Source organism: Propithecus coquereli, unplaced genomic scaffold (assembly GCF_000956105.1).
Source record: "Propithecus coquereli isolate 6110/MARCELLA unplaced genomic scaffold, Pcoq_1.0 Scaffold41, whole genome shotgun sequence".
NCBI classification, from domain to species: domain Eukaryota; kingdom Metazoa; phylum Chordata; class Mammalia; order Primates; family Indriidae; genus Propithecus; species Propithecus coquereli.
The window spans coordinates 4,934,879-4,954,861 of record NW_012149841.1 but is presented as its reverse complement, the minus strand read 5'-3'; the positions used below and the strand labels follow the sequence as shown (position 1 = coordinate 4,954,861).

Here is a 19,983-nt window from a genome sequence, read left to right as displayed (position 1 = left end):
GTTTGGAAGACTGTACTAGTCATATAAGTACAATAGTGTAGCCTGCACTAGCTACGAGTGGTTTTTACAATTTTAAAGGATTGTAAAATAAAAACCAAGCCACTGTGTAAGAATATGTAATACAGATTGCACATGGCCCAAAAAACCTTAAACATTTACAATTTGACCTTTTACATGAAGTTTGCTGATCCTTGGTTTAGACGTTTTTTCCCATCATATATACTCACCTGACCATTACTACTAATTACTATTACCATTAATAGTAATGATTAGGTGCACGGAGGAAGGAGAAATGGGTATGTGCCCATGTATGCCAGGCACTTTGCTAGATCCTTTAACTATCTGTCCCCTCCATTCACTGAGCAATCCTTTAAAGTAGGCATTTATATCTCAACAATGCAGCCAAGAAAGTAATAACTCAGAGAAGTTAAGTAACTTGCCAAAGTCACAGGGGAGTTAAGTAGTGAAACTGTTAATCAAACTCAGTGTGATGGTGTGTTTAAGCTGTGAAACCCCTTTTCCAATTAAATGCTACTTCCAACCCCACTATATACAATAGTTACTCTGAGTGAAGTTGAGGCAGAAGGTCCACCAATCACACCCCTTTTTGGAACAAGATACTTGAAACAGAAGTCAATTTTTTAAAAAATGAAGCCAAGAACCAGCATGGAAAATGGATTTTCAACTCACTTATTCCATTATCTAGCACACTGCTGAGGATGAGAGCAAATATCAAGGTAACAGGATTGCCTTTTACTTATTTGTCCCATGAAATGGTTAAAAGTACATCAACAAAAGGGAGAAAGAGGGAGAGAAGTAAAGGGCTTAAACAATCTTCAAAATCTAACTAGTCATACTGGAGCTGTTTTGCTTGATTCCATCAGACACAGTGGTGGGAAGGACATCTTCCAAATGGCAGCTCATTTTGCCTTAATAGTTGGTGTTTCCAGATAAGTTTTTAGTTTTCCATCAAGACAAATTAATATATCCTATTTTATTATGGTGCCACAAACGAGAACTCTGAAAGGCTCAACTCTTACAGAAGGTCCAAATCCCCTGAAAAGCATCAGGTATCAAAATGAGGCCAGAAAAGATGGTATTAAACAAAAAAAGGGGGCTCCTTTTTAATGAAGTCGAGGTGTAGGACAGATTTATTAGCTTCCATTTTTCCAAGTTGCATTCTGGTGTATTTCCTGCCCATATTTCTAAATTCAGCAGGTCTCTCTGTAAGATTACTTTTTAAAAATACAATGTTTCAAAGAACATGATGCAGCTATACCCACTACACTTGCAGAGGCACACCTGTGATGATACAAACAATAAGTGTTTCTCCTATTCGTAAGGTAATGCTCTAACAGAAAACAGACCTTCTGTGTGATCTGCCAACATCCTGCCACTCTCAAAAAGAACTGATACTGGTAACCAGATATTATAAATGGTCTTAAAAATAACCAATTAAGGATTAGCCCTGGCCAAAATAGTTATTAAACTCAGTGTAGCTGTCTATCCTTTAGTGTCATAATTCCTCTTTCCAATATTAGAAAGACAAATAATTGAAATTATTAAGTAGATACTTTTGATGCAGTAACACAGATGCCTACAATATTCCTATTTGGGCTCAATTATTTTTATGCACACCATTCGCTCATCATTTATCGAATTTTTACAAACATTGTCAGGCACTACACTCGATTCTTGAGGCAGGAAAACTAATAAATCTTTTTTCCTTAGAGAACTCCTATTCTAATTATCTAAATGGACCTGTGAATAGATAATTAGTGCACTAAATTCCTTGTAAAACTAGCAACATCAACGAAACCAAAGTAGGAAAGAATTCTCTCTGCCCAGGGATTAGGGAAAAGAAAGCACTAGAGAGGAACCTAAAGAGTAAGTTGTACTCACAAGGAAAAGTAGACTATCTAGACTGAAAGAACAACATGAAGAAAGGCCAAGAAGCAAGTGAGTGGGTGACTATTCTATACTAAGGGCTGAGTAATACTAAGGAATGATTAGAGATGTGCTGGCGAAAATACTAGTCACTAGACACGTGCCCATTTAATCAACAGTAAATAAGATGAGAAATTCAGTTTGTGGTTGTTTTTCAAGTACTCAGTAACTGCATGTCTAGAACCCACCACACTGGACAGTGCAGACAGAATTCTTTCCACCACTGCAGAAAGTTCTATTGGACAGTACTGAGTTTAAGAGTACAAGGTAAGCTTGTCACCAGCTCATGGAGAGTCTGAAATACATACTGAAGTCTCTAAACTTTAGATATTAACAGAAGTAGTTTATAAACTACTATATTCTACAAAGCCCTTTTAGGAATAGCCTTGGGGGACTCCTCCTCTGCAGCAGCTATGATCCCTTTCACACATCCAGCTTCTATATTTGAGCAAAAGACTTCTTTTGAAGAAACAATTCCGCAGACAAAAAAAAAAAAAAAAGGCTGAAAACACACTTTTTCAAGTAGAGATGTGACAGCTTGACACAGATTTGGGTTTTAGAAATGCCACCTCTCAGAGCAGTGTGCAAGACAGGTGGCAAGAAGAGACTGGGCAGCCTAAGATCAGCAGAGGTTAGTGAGGACACGATAAAGGGGTGTGTTTAGTGAAAATTCTAAAGAACTACACAGTTAAGAATTTGCATCAGTAGATTTATTCCAAGTAAGATTTGTGTGCACACACCAAGTATATTATTTTCACACAAAATGCAGCATTACAGTAAAAGTATTTAACACTTTGGCCATAAAACTCTAAGATATTTGAAAAATCTCTCAAGATACTATTTTAACAAATTCTTTAATATTTGTCATCTATGCTTGCCCAGTTATAATTTTTGAAATATAATTGTATTTTTCATTATATTTATTACTCATTATACTTATAACACATAACATCTTTGCTGAAATTTTGTTACGCGAAAAATAACCTTTCAGTAACTTCAAAATATCCCTATGTACCTCTTAGCAGTGCGAATGTAAAACCAAAATTGTTTTTTATTCAAGTATTAATGGCAAGTGCCCAAGCCACACCATTCCTGATCACAGATAAAACTGATACCCAGTTTTATAAATAGCTCTTTTACTCCTTGTTTCTATTTTAATATGCCAACCATCACTTCGCTGATGTCCCAGAGTTTTCTTGCAACAGACTCATCCATAGCTTTGGGCAACAGTTCTTCCTCTTTACAATCCCCAAAGTACCTTCCTGACACACCTTCTACCTTAGGTGAAGAGGCTAAATAAATGGAAGTCTGGGCACCTTCTACTGGACTTTTGAAAAAAGCCCATGACACCAAATTGAAGAGTGGTTTGACCAACAGTGGAATATGTATGTGCCTCCCAAGATTAGTCCGTGTAATACCAGGATGTAATACATTGACAGTAACGTTTGTGCCTTCTAAGCGGCGGGCTAGTTCCCTGGTAAAAAGAATGTTAGCCAGTTTGCTCCGACTATAACAAAAGCTTTTATCATAGCTGTGTTCACTGTTCAGGTCTTCGAAGTTGATGTCTCCATATTTATAAAGTTTGGAAGAAACTACCACAATCCTGCTGGGAGCTGAACTTTTGAGGAGTCCGAGTAGAAGATTGGTGAGTAGGAAGTGCCCCAGATGGTTCACTCCAAACTGCATCTCAAACCCATCTTCAGTCTTCGTATAAGGGCACTGGAAGATCCCTGCATTATTGATCAAGACATCCAGCCTAGGCTCTTCCTTTAAATGTCAAAAAGAGAATGGCAGAAGTAAGAAAATAGGCCTTTTATTGCTTTTCCTCTTCATGATAAATATGTTTTAATAAAAATAAGAACTTGAGACTAAAAGAATTTAATTTTAGTTGTTGGCCTATGGATCAGAAAACTACTTGAAACATTGGCAATTTTGTTTTTAGTTAGTGGGGGAAGGGATTCCTTTGTAGAATGTTCCTCAGATAAATACTGATATTCATGATCTTTCACTCAATAGCTCCTTTTTCTCTTTGAAATGATACGCAGAAAGATATTTATCTACAGTAATCTGCCAGTAAGATGAGTAGAAACTCAATCTAAGACTTAATTTCTGGTTTTAAGCTTTTATAACAATATTTACAAATACATACACTTTGACATTTCACTAGAAAGTTGACTACCTGATCAGTACCAAGACCTTTCTTGAAACAGAAATACAGTCAATTTGGGAACAAGCCATTCTATGATTCCAGATTTCTTCCTTTAATTTCAGTTGAACTAGGAAAATATCAATTTGGGAGTTATCATGTTAATACTGAGATCATATCAAAATCATAATAAATGTGCCTATGATAAAAATGTTAAAGATTCTTTTGAACTACTAAAATTCTGTAAAATGCTGCTATGGGCTTCTAACAAGTGAGAAAATGAGAAAAACAAAAAGATTTCCAGGCTTAATAGGGACCTACCCTTGTGCTTTTCACATGATACCACATCTACTTCCAACAACTCTATAAGCCAACGGAAGCACAGAAGCTAGGTGACTCCAAGGCCCCTTCTCTTAATTAGTAATCTACCTTGGCTTTCTAATTGGATTTTCAAAACACAGCTAGTGAGGCAATGAGAGCTAGAGAGACCATACACAGCAGAAGACAGGTGAACACTGTTTATTCCCAGAGCTACCAGTATCGACCAGGGGCGAAATTATGATTGCTTTATTCTGTGTTCTCTTAAGCATAAATGGCACCAAGGGGATGGAGAGATTTCAAATCATTTCCTTAAAATTGCAACGCACAATAGAAAAGGTCAAGAATGCAAACTGAAGACTACAGAGAACATCATGAATAAATCAAAGGAAGATTATGTAACAACATTAAACAGGTAATATAAAAATATCAGAAACAATGCAGTGATTCATAAATAATAACAGCAAAAAAGATAAACGGGTGAAGGTAGGTCAACAAAGGCGTTTAACCTCTATTATTATGCTACAATCCAGTCATTTTTTCCTCTGCATAAAAACCGAGCTTCAAGCAGCCCCCAACTCAGGAGTTCTATATAGTGAGAATTTTGTACTTTGACCATATCTCTCGGCATTGTTCCAGGTTAAAGTCCTAAAATTTAGACTGATCTCATATGGAAGACTTTTCATTCCTTAAATCAAGTAAGTTGGTCTTCTCTAGCCCTTTCATGGCTCCTCCGTGTCTCTTTTGATGGACAGAGAAAAAGAAATGCACGTGTTCCAGGTGTAAGGACACTGTGATGACCCACGATTAAATTAATATGAGGTCAAATTTCAAATTTCACTGTCCCTCTGCCAAGTATAAGTGAAAAGAAAAATGTGTTAAATTTCACAACTGTTATCAAAGCCTGTCAGAGGATTAACTATTTCTCATTCTGGCCTATCTAAGCACCTTTAGGTTTTCCAATAGTCAACTTCAAAAAGAAGGCAAGAGTTCACCCATGGGGGAAAGAAAGGAGTGTTCTTTTTCACTAATCCTTTGGAAGGGTTTCCTGAATTAATCATTTCTGAGCCATCATTCTTTGCTGGCCTTGTGTTATTTTAAGACTTTATCATTTACTATTTTTTAAATTCTAGGAGATAAATGACATAAATACCAAGAATACCAACCTGTGGGAAATCTACACTTCCATTTTTTTTTCCTTCTAATTATAGTCACTGAATTTCAGAGCCAGCCAGGAATGTAAATACTTAGAAGCAAGGACATCTTACTTATATCTCTGTGTCCTTACCTCTTAATTGCTTCTGCCTCAAGCAGTCAAAGTAGCAAAGTATCACAGGTATCAGCACTGAGAAGCACACCTAGCCCCATCTACACTTTCATGAAGAACAGAAAGACCCACTTCTAATGCTTCCAAAATCTCTCATAGATGAGTACTGTATCTTATTTTTTAACCTGTGTTACACAATAATGAAATACTAGCAATAAGAAAACAAAAAACAACTCTCTAGATCTGCAACTGCTCCCGAATTGCGACTCAAGGTGCCCTAGAGCACCATACCAAACTCCCCGGGTGCTGCGGAATACTTCAGATTTCCAAAGAAACACAATAGTACTCTGCTCAATACCTCAAAAACTACTAGGTCCAGGTGGTTCACATTTTCAACATTATATTGTGCTATATTCCTTTTGATGAAATAATTTCTTTGTGAAGCTGAATTTTTAGCCATTGTTAACAGTTGCTATGATAAAAAACAAGTACAATGCTAAAAATTGAAGTAGAATAGGAAATGAGGGTGACAGGGTCTTTTTGGGAAGTTGGTGCAGTGACCAACAGGCATACAGTTCCCATTAGTAATTATGGTTATTTAAGAAGAAATATATTTTTTCTTTCAATTATGTATGTTATTTTCTTCAACAGCTATTAAGTTGTTAGGACATAAATACTTACTAGGTTGTTTGGACCTAATTACTTAATAAACAAACTGGAAGATCTTTCTTTTGGCTCAAGGCCACCATAAAAAAATTACTGAGAAAGTTTGGGAACCTCTGCTTTAGGCTCAAGAGACTCCATTTCATAATAGGCACCTTTCCTGTGCCAGCTAATTTTAAATTTCACTCTTCTGAATAAATGTCCTCTTGCAAGTCCTCCCTGCAAGAAACCCTTCTACCTCAATTCAACAGACAGCATCCACTTCAGTGGACTATTTACCATCTGCACAAAGAAATCTTCCCACCTCACTGCCAGGTAGCAAGAGCATAGAATAGGGGTTAAAAACGATGGCTCTGGAGATAGTAAGTCTACCTATGCCTCAGTTTCCTCAAGTCGTAAAATGGGGATAATAATGCAGGGTGACTGTGAAGATTTCAGGACAATAATAAACAAGGGCATTTAATTGTATTTAAAATTAAAAAAAGAGAAGAGTATCTGAAATGCTTGTCCCAGCTCCTGGCATACAGTGAACCTTCAATAAAAGCTAAGTATTATTTTTCTATCCCCTTTAGAGCATGATCACCAGAATTCCAAGCTCCATTCTACTGGAAATCAGGCCAAAGTCTTGTTAACGACGGTGCTATTGAGTTCGCCAGTGGCATCCAGCTACACTCTCTACTCCAGCAGAAAAGGAAAAAAAAGAGAGAGAGGGAGAGACAAAGAAAAAAAGAGAGAGAGAGAAAGAAAAGTGGGGAGGAGAAGAAGGAAAAGAAAGGATTGATCTAAGGTCCTTGGCTAGCAATTTTCCCCAGTGCTCTTGGGCTCAAAAGACATGGCTTAGTGCTGATTCACGTCTGACACAGGAAAAACTCAGAGCCCAGAGGATCTCCTCCAGGAACGTCTTCACATAACAAAATGAAATGCTCAGAAACGGATTCATTTATTATTTTCCTCTTGGGCCCATTCTTTCTCAACATCCTTAGAGGACAGAAGACGGCCCTCTCAGCTCTCTTTCCTTCTCAAGCCCCTGGCTTCACAGCCCCTCAAAGTGGCTGTTTTGTTTCTTCGTAGTCTCAGTCACACCCCCTGGACTCTAGGGCGGCCGCTGCCCCGCCCCCAGGCTCCTCCTACCCCGCGCCCTGGCCCAGGCCTTCCCTCCTCCTCCTCCGCAGCTCGGGCCCCCACCCCTGAGACCCACACCTGGAGCATCTCCTGGCAGAAGGCGCGCACCGAGCGCAGCGAGGCGAGGTCCAACTCCCTGACGACGAGCTCGCCTGCCTCGCCGGCGCCGGGGTCTGGCCTGGACTCCCCAGCCTGGAGCTCGCGGCGGAGCTGACCCGCTGCCTCTTCGGCGCGCACGCGGTCCCGGCAGCCCATGATCACCCGCGCCCCGAGGCGCAGCAGCTCGGCGGCCGTGGCGCGGCCCAGGCCGCTGTTCGCCCCGGTTATCAGCACGGTCTTCCCGTGCATGAGGCCTAGGGCCCCACCTCCGTGCAGCCGCTGGACCCTGGGCCCCACGAACCGCCGGGCCGCCAGCCACAGCGCCCCACCCAGTGCGGCCAGCAGTGCCGCCGCGGTAGCCACCGCCATAGCTGCCGGGTCTGAGGGCCCACCGGTCCCTGCGCGGGACTTCCGGAGCCTCCGCCTTCTAAGAACCAAGCCTGCCACCTGCACGCGAAGAACTCTGAGGCGCGACCAGTCGGCCCCCAACACTGCGCGCTTGGCATGCCGGGACTTGTAGTTTCCCTTTTGAGGGCATCTGATTGGTTGGGAGAATCGCGCGCTCTAGGTCATGTGCCCTCGATGGAACATGCTCCCAGCCCAAAGGTGGAGACTGGGCACTCGCGACAGTTTTCAGGCTGCTGGGGTTCGTAACCATCGAAATTCCAGAGTGGTGGCAGCCTTCCCAGTGGGAATGCCAGATGAATACTTTGCGTTTACAAATCTTTCAATAGTTTGGGTTACAAATGCCACTCTTCAGGGCATTTAGTGTGTTCTCCTTTAAGGGCTCCTGTGACTTGTAAACTCAGTTCAATTTACTTTTACTTCTGGAGAATGGTCCCTGCCCAGCCGGAGTCCGAGGAAGGACCCTTTCTTTCATAGGTGAGACTAAGAATTTAGCAACATGAATCAGTTGGAAATACCATGGGGTTTGGTGGCAGGAGGTGGGGAGACGAAACAAACAAAAAAATTCGGGGTTCCAGTACCAGGGTTTCTCATTCAATAGGTCTGGGATGGGGCCTGAGAAAATACACTTATAACGAATTCCAAGGTGATGCTGATGTTGCTGATCTGGGGACCACACGTTGAGAACCACTGAAGACCATTATGGCATTGGTCCCTAAAGAAACAGTCATCCTCAAATGATCCTATTTGACACAGTGGGAGTAGCTTGGACTAATTATAAACATTGACTTCTGAGCAGGCCCATTCACAGATACATCCCTGCTCCCTCCATGGGACTATTGCATCTAACAATGAGGGTCAGAGTGCTTTGTAGATTGTCAAATGCTTCATAAATGTCAGGGATTAATGCCACAGAAACCCATCTTCAAGCTGCAAACTTGATAGCTTTAGACAAAACTACTCTTGAAGATGCCATTCATTCATGTACTTCCCCATCTAATATGTGTCAGGCCCTGCCTATGCCCTGTGAGAGCCACAGAGAAATAGGACACCATTCCTGCCCTCAGGGTGCTTATTGTGTGGTACAGAAATCTTCTACCTTTATTGGCACCGAGGACAAACAGCTCGCTAGGGTTGGCTATTTGAGTTTACACATTTGACTTTCTCTACCAGATTGTTAAGGCTTAACTTTCCTAAAGGATAGGGTTATGTGTGAGTCCCTCTTGTGGTCCTCACATAGGAGAACACCTACAAAACAGTAGGTACTCGATAAGTGTCACATGTCATGACTGATATATTTTGGACTGGCTTACATCTAATTAGGAAGCAAATCAAAAGATGTGTTTCAGCTGTGGTCTTCTCTCAACTAGAGCCAAGGGTGGAATATGTATGTACAGGTGGGGCAGAGATGGAGGCAAGGATAGAGAGAGCTGGAGAAAGTGTGATGAGGATAGGAGGAGAAAAATGCTTAGACCTGCAGCGTAACTGCTATGTAGTCTATGCATGGAACTTAGTGGAATGATTAATTTGTTCCTGTTGGATCCAAAGTCCATGGAATTAATTACAACAATTAATTACAACTCTATTTGGAAGAGAAGAAAGAGACATCATACAGCTTTTGAAGTAAGATCTGAATTTGGATCTTAGTCTTACCACGTATTAGCTCCACATCCTTAGGGAAGCTACTTAGTCCTTCTGAATATTAGGTTCCTCATTGATAAAAAGGAAGGTAATAATAATACTACGTCACAAACATTTAATTTGATAAGAAAATGAGGTAACGTGAAAATAACCAGCTCACTGTGCGTAACATATGGAATATTATGGTTAATAACCAGTACATTTTTGTTGCAAATGAAACAAAAGTCAAAATAGAATGACAATGAAGGGCCAAAATACTACACTTTATGTCACATTTTGAAGTGATGGCCAAGGTTTTTTGTTTGTTTTCCCATACAAACATTGGGTCAACCTGCCAGGCCCAAAGCCAGATACTTCAAATATGAAGCTTTGTGGTTCAAGGGCAATTAACTCACCAAGTAAGCTTCAAAGAATCTTCCTCAGGAGGTTCTGTCTAGAGCTCCTCTTAGAACCCTGTGAGAACAATCAGCTGATTTATTTCTAAATAAGCAATGTCAAAATTGGTATACTTATGCAGGTGGAGTGCATTCTCATTTTGCATTGGTCAAAAAGCTGGTCATAGAGGCAACAGAATTAAAGGCTTCAGTTTTCAAGCGTGTACTTAATCATACTTATTCCACTTTTGAACACCACTACAGAATGATGATTGGTTACAATTCATTCCATCTACAATCATCTGAAAATGAGCAATGTTTTGTGAAACTAAGTAAGCTTCTGAAACAGCCCCTTAAGCATGCAAACATTCAAGTTCTAACATCCTAAAGAGTCATCATTATGACTTACACAGAGATAAGTGCAATGGCATTCAACAGCATTGACAGCTCAAAAAGAAGTCCTTTAAAGGTAACTTGAGGGTTCAAAATGTTTTCCAAAAAATCAAGAGAAAACCTTTTCAAAGGAGCTAAGTTCTGAGGTCCAGTCTACTGAAGTATCTATCTAATTACCCTAGAGAGCCAAAAGAAGTGGCTTCTGTGATATCAGACTGTCACTGCTTTATTTCTCCTCCCTGTCCCTAAGCACTGAATTTTTGACCATAGCCAAAGGGTACATGAACTGCAACGGTGCCTAATTTCTGTGCCCCTTGAATGTGGAACATGTGGTCATCAAAGAAGATGTGGGGCCGGATCTTCACCAAGATGGGACCTTTGGGAGCTCCAGCAAGGAAAAGAGCTTCGTCTATCTCTAGACCCCAGCGGCGAAGGGTCTTCAGCACACGGGCACCTGAACTGGCTGCGCTCCTTGCTGTTACCAGGTAGGTCCTGATAGGACAAAGTAACCGTTCATTTTTGGCATAAAACTTCTTCTGCAGTCTGCCTAAATCTTCCAGAAAGCCTTTCAAGGGACCCTGTAAAAGGAACATATATCAGAGCTGTGATCCAGTGACCAAAGAAAGTGAGTACTGAAAAAGCAGAGGCTTGTAAGAGCTTATAAAAGGACATACTACAGCATGCCATGCAGTATTATGAGGCTGATAACACAATGTTAAAACTCCATGTGTTTATGTGGATATATTTCCTGATATGCAACTGTCCTTGCATTCCTGGAATAAACCTAGGATGATCATGTGATTTGTCATTTGAACCCAGATATTTTAAGTGTGAAAGAATGTTCTACAAATAATTAAACCAAGACAACAAACATAATCTATCCATGGTAAACCGGGGTAGGTGGTCACTCTAAACAAACTCCAGTTGGTTGCCTAAAGCACTAGTCTTTTTATTTGCTTTTTGTGAATTGCACATGTTAATGTCATGAAGTATATACCCTTTTGTCTAGTTCAGTGGTTTTTGGCCTGAATCCAATCATGTCTTATATTTACAGTTGCTTCATATATCTTCACACTTGCTTTCATTTTCAACCTTTCTAAACACTTAGCTTTGGCTTGCTCTCTCATATAGAGCTTAGAATTGGATTTTGCTATGTGATCCAATCTGAATGTTTTACTTTTTAAAAGAATAGTTGAGTTTTAGCTCATTTAAATTTATTTATGTTGTAAGTATACTTGAGATTGGTTTTGTCTTGTGATTTTTATTGCATTTTCTATGTTTAAAGATTCCAAAGGATTGTTCGCTGGCTTGTATCTGTCTTCTTTGTATGTGTGTGTATGGGTAGTTCTTCTGACATTTAAGAAGATTTGCATTATTTCCGTCATTGAATACTTTTATAAGTCTAACCTTTAATACCAGATCTATTATTCTTTACCGTGACAAATAATAAAATTAAGAGGTTTGTTCAATCTCTCTAATCCTCTATTTCTTCTCGCCATCTAATTTTAATCATTTATTTGATTTTCCTCAGTGTATAGATTTACATTATTAAATATTCTTTTATTTCTGTTTATCAACTTTACATTTCATCCTTTGGCCATTTTAACTGAAACTATCAGCATACTTTTCCACAGACCTTCTTTTCCCCATATTTTTCCATTTTTTGTTAGTTGTATAATTTCTACATTGTTAGGACACATTATATTTGCTTTCTTTTCTGCCATCCTAATCCCTACAGTTGTTTTAGTTTTAATTGTATGTTGAATATAGTCTATGCTCAGTTGTGCTTTTGTACTTCCAGTCACCCACACATTGGCTGAAATTTATTCTCTAGTACTAATTTTCTCAAAAACATCTTACGGAAATAATCCCTGAGAATATAGTGTGTTCTCAACTATATATCTGTTTCCTGTGTATTTAAATGAAATTTTGCCTGGATATAGAATCCATGGTTTATATTTACTCTCCATGAAATCGTATAAGTAGTGCTCCACAGTCTTTTGCTATTAAGAAGCTTGAGAGCAGCATCTTGGTCCCCCACCCAACCCTTCCAGCACTTACGGTGATTGTTCCTTGTGGGCCATCAGCCCAAAGAATTATTTCTTCATTTTGAAATCCAATAATTTCACTAAGTCATGTCTCAGTGATGATCATTCTGATTCTATTTCCCTATCACACAATGTGGGCTTTTAATCTTTAATATTTTAACAATATAATGTATGCATTAAAATCTTCTGATAATTTAGGAATGTTTTCTTGATTTATATTTTTATATAAATTTGCATCTTTGTATTTAACTACAACAGCCCTACCCCCAAATACAATTTCAGTATTTTTCTTCAGGGATTCCACTTAAGCATGTGTTAGGTTTTCTTTACATGTTATCTATTTCTGTCATTTTTCTCTCTAAAATCTTATTTTCAATTCTTTTCATTTACAGCATTCTACCATCTCACATTTGATTGCCTTTTCCTTGATTACTGCATTTCTACATTATGATCTTGCTTTAAGTTTTTAAAAGTCATGACGGATGTTTACTTACAGTCATCACCTGTATCGTGTCAAGTTTTTCTGGAGAGAGTTTTTCATCTGTCTGCCTTTTTCTCATTGTATCTTTGCATATGTTCAGTGCTGGTTCTCTTTTTATTACTTATACTGAATTAGACTGGTTATCATTGGGACAATTGGTGGGTTTCTGGGGAAGGTCAAGGGGATTAATTGAAGACTGATTTGTTTCCACAATTCACAGGCTCCCTTCTTCTCTACTGTCATGGAAACAACCTGTGTTTTATAATATGATGTGTTGTGTGATCATTTGCTTAGTCTCGCTTTTGCTAAGGCTACATATATCAGAAAAAGCAAGTAAATTTACTTTGTAAGGGTGAGAAGCATACATATAGGTGAAAAAAACCTGTAACTATTTTTTGGCAACAGCCCCAATGTCGTTGTGTGACTATTGGCAGCGGCCACCCTGGTTACAGTTTGTCTTTGAAACACAGAGAGACACAGTTCTCCTTGCTGCTTTTTTTTTTTCTTAATGCATTGTTACTGCTTTATTGATTGGAATTGATTTATTTCCTTGTTCATTTTCATAGTTGCTCCTTTTGTGACAGCAATTGTGAAAATTGCAAAATTTCTTCTACTCAACAGGTTTTGTATTCATTCTCTATAAATTTTATTTTATTTTTTAAAATTTATTTTATATTTTTGGAATATTAGGGGGGTACAAACTTCCAAAGGGAAGAAATGGGAAAAGCTGAGTTTATGTCACCATATTCAAACCAGGTATCCATTTCATCATTATAATTTATATATTTATACAGTAGTTCAAGTATATATCAAAATACAGAAATATTAGGGAAAGTTACTCAAAAATACTTTTTTTGAGGAGCTGTATCATTTAAAACATTTGGAATCTGCTTAAGATGTAGAATTCTAGAAAGGCTGTTATTCCCACCCCAATAACAAGAAAAATTCAGATAATATGAAAATAAAATCTTCTCTTTTCTTGAGCCCATCAGAGCGCTGAGATCACAGGGCAAACAACCAGCATAAAACCTAAGGAAAAACAGGCATCTTCAAGGAGAGATTGGAATGCAAGAATTGGCACACCTTTGGCAGAGCACTGAAGAGAGAGATAGCAGATACCATATAAGCAAGTATAGAAATTCAAGTAATTTGTAAAAACAAATTGAAAAAGGACAAATGTGAACTAATGAGAAAACATACAGGACCCGGGATCCAGAGACACAAGAAGTACACACTCTCTTTCAGGCTTCTCCATGAGCTTCCACTAGGCACTAATGAGAAACACTGAAGGCAGGAGAGAGAGAAGAAAGCCATCCTCAGTGGTACAGGCTTGGAGGAAGAGAGCAGCTACCACTGTGGTCAAAGACTAAAACACTACCTAGTTCCTTATACCCTAAGGAACAAAAGTCCTAAACTGCTAGAAGAAGGGCTTCAAACACTGTTATCTCCCAGGGCATGAATCAAGATCCACTGTTACTAGGGAAAGAAGAAAGGAAAACTATTCTAACTCTGGATGAAGGATAAGAAATGTCATGACCCAGACCATTAGATATCCCCTATCACTGGGGAAAGGCAGGATCCAGGAGCAATCTTCATCCCTAAATCATAGGGAGACAGAGCAGGCAGAGACAATGAAGCAACAGCTCAGGAGAGATAAGGACGTGGAGGCCTTCTGTAAGGCACAGACACACAGAGAAGGCAAAATGCGGAAAGTGGAACAGGAAAATTGAGAAAAATATCCTGGCAAACCAGCCTGCACCCTAAGAACCAGGTGAATTCCAAAATAATTTGGAATTATTGGCACAATGAAGACAACTATAGCAACAACAAAACCTACAGCTAGTTTAACTGCTGTTTAGATTGACTTAGTCCACCACAATAATTGCTCGTGGAAGAGGAGGTATGCACATTACGAGACTATTTATCAAAGTCTTCACAACCACACACTGTCACTGGCAATAAGTCAAATATTTATGAGACCACAGAAAAAAACAAAAAGTACAATCCACTTTCAAGAGACATTAAGAGAACTAGACTTAGTGATTACCCAGATGTCATAAATGTAAAAGGGGATTCAAACTAACTGTGATTAATATCTTTAAAAGTCTACTTTAAAGGTGGACAATAGACTAGACTAGTAATTTTGACGGAGGTTGAAAATATAAGGCAATGCTAATATGCTAAAATGGCAATGCTAAAAATAAAAATTACTGTATGGAGATGAAGAATGCCTTTAATGGATGTGTCAGGAGACCCGACATAGCTGAGCAAAGAATGAGTGAATTTGAAGATAGGTCAATTATCCAAACAGGAAATAAAGAGAAAAAAGAGTATGGAAAAAAAGAACAAAACATTGAAATGCTGTGGGACACACACTTACATGCTCCTCATATTTAGACTGCCCAAACCAAAAGAGATATAGAAAATCTTAAAGGTAGCCAGAGAAAAATAGACACATTACATAAAGAGGACCAAAGATAAAAGTTTAAAAACATTGTCATAAGAATCTATAAAAGTCAGAGGACAATAGAAGGGCATCTGTAAAGTGCTGTAAGAAAAATATAGCAAACCCAGAATGCTAGAAATGGTAAAAATAAAATACTGTCTTCAAAAATAAAGAAGAAATAAAGACTTTTTTAAGCAAATAAAAATAGAAGATTCAGTACCAGCAGAACTATACTATCTGAAATGTAAAAGAAAAAAAAATATGGCAGAAGGAATATGATAATAGAGAGATACCTGATCTACACAGAAAGGAAATTTCCTGAAAATGGTTAAAATGAAGATGAATATAAAAGATATATTTTGTCTCATCCTTATTTACTCTAAAGATATTTGATTACCAAAAGCAAAAATAGTTGTACGGTATTGTGAATTTATAGTATAGATAAAATTGAATTATATGACAACAATATTACAAAAGAGAAGGGAGAGTTTGGCAGTACACTGTTACAAGGTTCTTACACTACATATGACTTAGTAGAGTAAATATTGTTTGACAGTAGACTATGATTACTTAAAGTTTTACACTGTGAACACTAGTGTAACTACTGAAAAAAAATTAGATGAGTTATAAGGCAATAGTGGAGATAAAATGGAATCTAGGAAAAACAATCAATCTAGAAGTAAAAAGAAAAAATAAAAGGGGAACAAAGAACTGGTGCAACATATAGAAAAAAAATGGGAAAATAATATTTTTTAGTCCAATCAAAGAAATGATCACATTAAATGTGAATGTCCTAAAAACAGCAATTAAAACACAGGAATTGCTAGATTTTATAAAAAAGCAATACTATATTTTATAAAGCAGCAATACTATAATATCTACAAAAAATTAGTTAAATATAAAAAAAATTTAAATAAGAAGACACAGCTAGGTTAAAAGTAAAAGTCTAGTGAAAATATACCATACAAACATTAGTCAAAAAAAAAAAAAGTTGGAGTGATTATACGAACAAAATGAAAAGAGATTAGTGAATTATTATCAAGAAGATATAATAATCCTAAATATGTGGGTATCTGACAACAAAGATCCCAAATACATGACACAAAATTGATAAAATTGAAAGGAGAAATATGTAAATCTTTAATTAGATTTCCTTCCTTCTGAATAGTAGATAGAACAGACAAGACAGGAAAATCACTGACAATATAAAAATCCAAGCATCCAAGCAATATGACCTGAATTAATTTGCATAATCTAATCAACATTTATAGAACACTGAATGTAACAACAGCAAAATAAATATTCTTTTCAAGTACACATGACATGTTCATTAAGATAGACTATATTCTGGGCATGAAACACCACACAACAAATTTAATCAATTGAGATACAAAGTATGTTTTCTGACCACACTGGAGTTAAGCATGGACTCAATAACAGAAATATATCTGGATAAACTCCAAATATATGACAAATAACCTACTTCTAAATAACCCATGGGTCAAAAAGGAAGTCACAGAGAAATTAAAAAACATATATTTTGAATTGAATGGCAATAACAACATCATCTATTAAAATTGGTGGGATGCAATGATAGCAGGGTTTAGAGAAAAATTTATAGCATTAAGTGCTTACGTTGGAAAAGAGGAGAGGTCTCAAATCAATGACCTAGCTTCCACACTAAAACACAAACAGCTGATTCAGTAAAATTGATTAACCTCTGGCCAAACCAACCAAGAAAGAAAAAAAGAGAAGATATAAATTACCATTATTAGAAATAAAAGTGGGGACACATCACTAAGGATCCTACAAACATTAAAAACATACTAAAATATTATGGAAATGTTTATGCCCATAAATTCAATGACTTATGTGGACAAATTCTTTGTAAGACACAAATTCATAAACAGAGAGAAGAAAGGAATGAGAAAAGGAACAAAAAGAAAGAGAAAATCCGAGTAGCAGTTCTATAGGTATTAAAATACCTGAATTGTTAGTTAAAAGCCTTCTGACAAAGAAAAATCGAGGTCCAAAGACCACCAAGATGGCCAACTAGAGACACAGCCTGTCAGACCATCATGGCAGAAGAGTAGTGGGTTGGACTGAGGAGAGCGGAGAACAATTGCTGCTCAGATGTGGACCATGGTAGAGACAGCACAGGAGACTGGGGACCCCACCAAGAAAAGCTGCGAAGAGAAAGGAGGATAGAGAAGAGAGATCAGAGGCCCAGACGAAATCCAGGGAGGCCTGGAGCCCAGTGAAAGGGTAAGGGGGCTCCCCTGCCCGACCTAGTGCATCTAGCCAGCAGCAGGACACAGGGCACTAGTCCCATGAGTTAGTGCCACGAGGGACCACAGAGCTGGCATTCTTGCTTCTGGATGTCTCTTCCTCTGCACTTCCTCCATTCCTGGCATCCCAGAAAGTAATTTTTGCTCAAAGCAGCTTATAGTCGTGGCCACCCCATGGAAAATGCAAAAGTTCTCTGCGCTGAGATATTGAAGAAATACAAAACATTGTCTCTGAATATTATAAAAATCTCTATGCTCATAAACTTGAAGATGTGGAGAAAATGGACAAATTCTTAGAAACACAAAAATCCCCTAGGCTCAATCAGGAAGAAATAGAACTCTTAAACAGACCAATATCAAGCACTGAAATTGAAGCACCAATAGAAAATCTTCCAACAAGAAACGTCTGAGTCCAGATGGTTTCACATCCAAATTTTCCCAAACCTACAAAGCATAACTGGTACCTATACTGCAGAAATGATTCCATAACACTGAGAAGGAAGGAATCTTCCCAGACTTAACTCTATAAACCCAATATAACCTTGATGCTAAAGCCAGGAAAGGACACAACAAAAAAAGAAAACTACACACCAATATCCATTATGAATATAGATGTAAAAATTCTGAATAAAATCTTAGCAAACTGAATTCAGCTGCACATCAAAAAAAAAAAAAAAATACACCATGACCTAGTAGACTTGATGCCAGAGATGCAAGCATGCTTCAACATAGGCAAATCTATAAATGTAATTCACCACATAAATAGAAGCAAAAACAAAGACCACGTGATCTCAATAAATACAGAAAAAGCATTTGACAAAATTCAGTACCCTTTTATGATAGGAACGCTTAACAAAATAGGCTTAGATGGACTTACCTAAAAATGATACAAGCCATATAGGATGAACCCACAGCCAACATTATACTGAATGGGGAAAAATTGACAGCATTCTTTCTTAGAGCTGGAACCAGACAAGGTTGCCCACTATTACCACTTCTATTCAACATAGTGCTGGAAGTCCTAGCCAGAGCAGTCAGACAAGAGAAGGAAATCAAGGATATCCGAATGGGGAAAGAAGAGGTCAAACTATTGCTCTTTGTTGATGATATGATCTATCTAGAAAAGCCCAAAGATTCAACCAAGAGACTCCTGGAATTGATGAATGAATTCAGTAAACTTTCATGTTACAAAACCTGTGTACACATGCCAGTCAGTAGCTTTCATATACACCGAGAACAGTGAAGCTGAGAATCAAATCAAAGACTCAATACCTTTCATGATAGCGACAAAGAAAATAAAATACCTAGAAATATATTTAAATAAGGAGGTAAAAGACCTGTATAGGGAGAACTACAAAACACTGAGGAAATAAATTGCAGAGGATGTAAACATATGGAAAAACATATCATTCTCATGGATCGGCAGAATCAACATTGTTAAAATGTCTCTACTACTCAAAGTGATTTACAAATTCAATGCAATCTCCATTAAAATACCAATGTCATTTTTTGAAGACCTAGGAAAAATAGTTCTACACTTTGTATGTAACCAGAAAAGACCATGAATAGCCAATGCAACCTTACATAATAAGAACAAATTGGGAGACATCATTTTACTAGCATTCAAGCTATACTGCAGGGCTATCGTAACCAAAATAGCATGGTACTGGCACAAAAACAGAGACACAGAAATATGGATCAGAACAGAGAACCAAGATATGAAATCATCCTCATATTGCCATCTGATCTTTGACAAAGCAGACAAAAAAATACACTGAGGTAAAGAATTCCTATTCGATAAATGGTGTTCGGAAAATTGGATAGCCACGTGTAGAAGACTGATGCAGGATCTGCACCACTCACAAAAATTAACTCATGATGTATAACAGACTTAAACCTAAGGCACAAAATTGTAAGAATTCTAGGAGAAAATGTTAGAAAAACTCTTATAGACATTGGCCTACGCAAACAACTTACGAAGAAGACCCCAAAAACACCCACAGCAACAACAAAAATAAATAAATGGGACTTGATCAAATTAAAAAGTTTCTGCAGAGCCCAGTACATAATCAATACAGTAAATAGACAACCTACAGAATAGGAGAAAATATTTGCATGCTATACATCTGATAAAGGGCTAATAACCAGAATCTACAAAGAACTCAAGCAAATCAGCAAGGAAAAATCAAACAAACCTATTAAAAAGTATATAAAAGGCATGAACAGAAATTTATCAAAAGAAGATAGACAAATGGCCAATGAACACATGAAAAAATGGTCAACATCTCTAATCATTAGGGAAATGAAAATCAAAACCACAATGAGATAGCACCTAACTCCAGTGA

The 19,983-nt window shown here is 37.9% G+C and overlaps 2 protein-coding genes across 7 annotated transcripts in view; both read right to left on the bottom strand.

The window, feature by feature from the left end:
• Positions 1-3,016: 3,016 nt before the first annotated feature.
• RDH14 (retinol dehydrogenase 14 (all-trans/9-cis/11-cis)) lies at positions 3,017-8,042 on the bottom strand. The gene is made up of 2 exons (XM_012653079.1): positions 7,542-8,042; positions 3,017-3,714 (listed from the first exon to the last, which is right to left on the bottom strand). The coding sequence occupies exons 1-2, from the start codon at positions 7,929-7,931 to the stop codon at positions 3,097-3,099; spliced, it is 1,008 nt and encodes a 335-aa protein (XP_012508533.1). The 5' UTR covers positions 7,932-8,042; the 3' UTR covers positions 3,017-3,096.
• Positions 8,043-10,068: 2,026 nt separating this feature from the next.
• NT5C1B (5'-nucleotidase, cytosolic IB) overlaps positions 10,069-19,983 on the bottom strand; it is a 39,014-nt gene continuing 29,099 nt past the window's right edge. For all 6 annotated transcript variants that reach the window (XM_012653078.1, XM_012653072.1, XM_012653073.1 and 3 more), the window contains one exon: positions 10,069-10,953. In XM_012653078.1, the coding sequence (XP_012508532.1) occupies positions 10,621-10,953 (333 nt within the window). In that variant the 3' untranslated portion in view covers positions 10,069-10,620. The remainder of the gene's footprint in view (positions 10,954-19,983) is intronic.

Bases quoted from the DNA above. Each gene is read 5' to 3' on its own strand.
- RDH14 (XM_012653079.1), bottom strand. From the start codon at position 7,931: ATGGCGGTGGCTACCGCGGCGGCACTGCTGGCCGCACTGGGTGGGGCG. The intron at 3,715-7,541 runs GTGTGGGTCTCA...TGACATTTAAAG, and splicing joins TCTGCCAGGAGATGCTCCAG to GAAGAGCCTAGGCTGGATGT.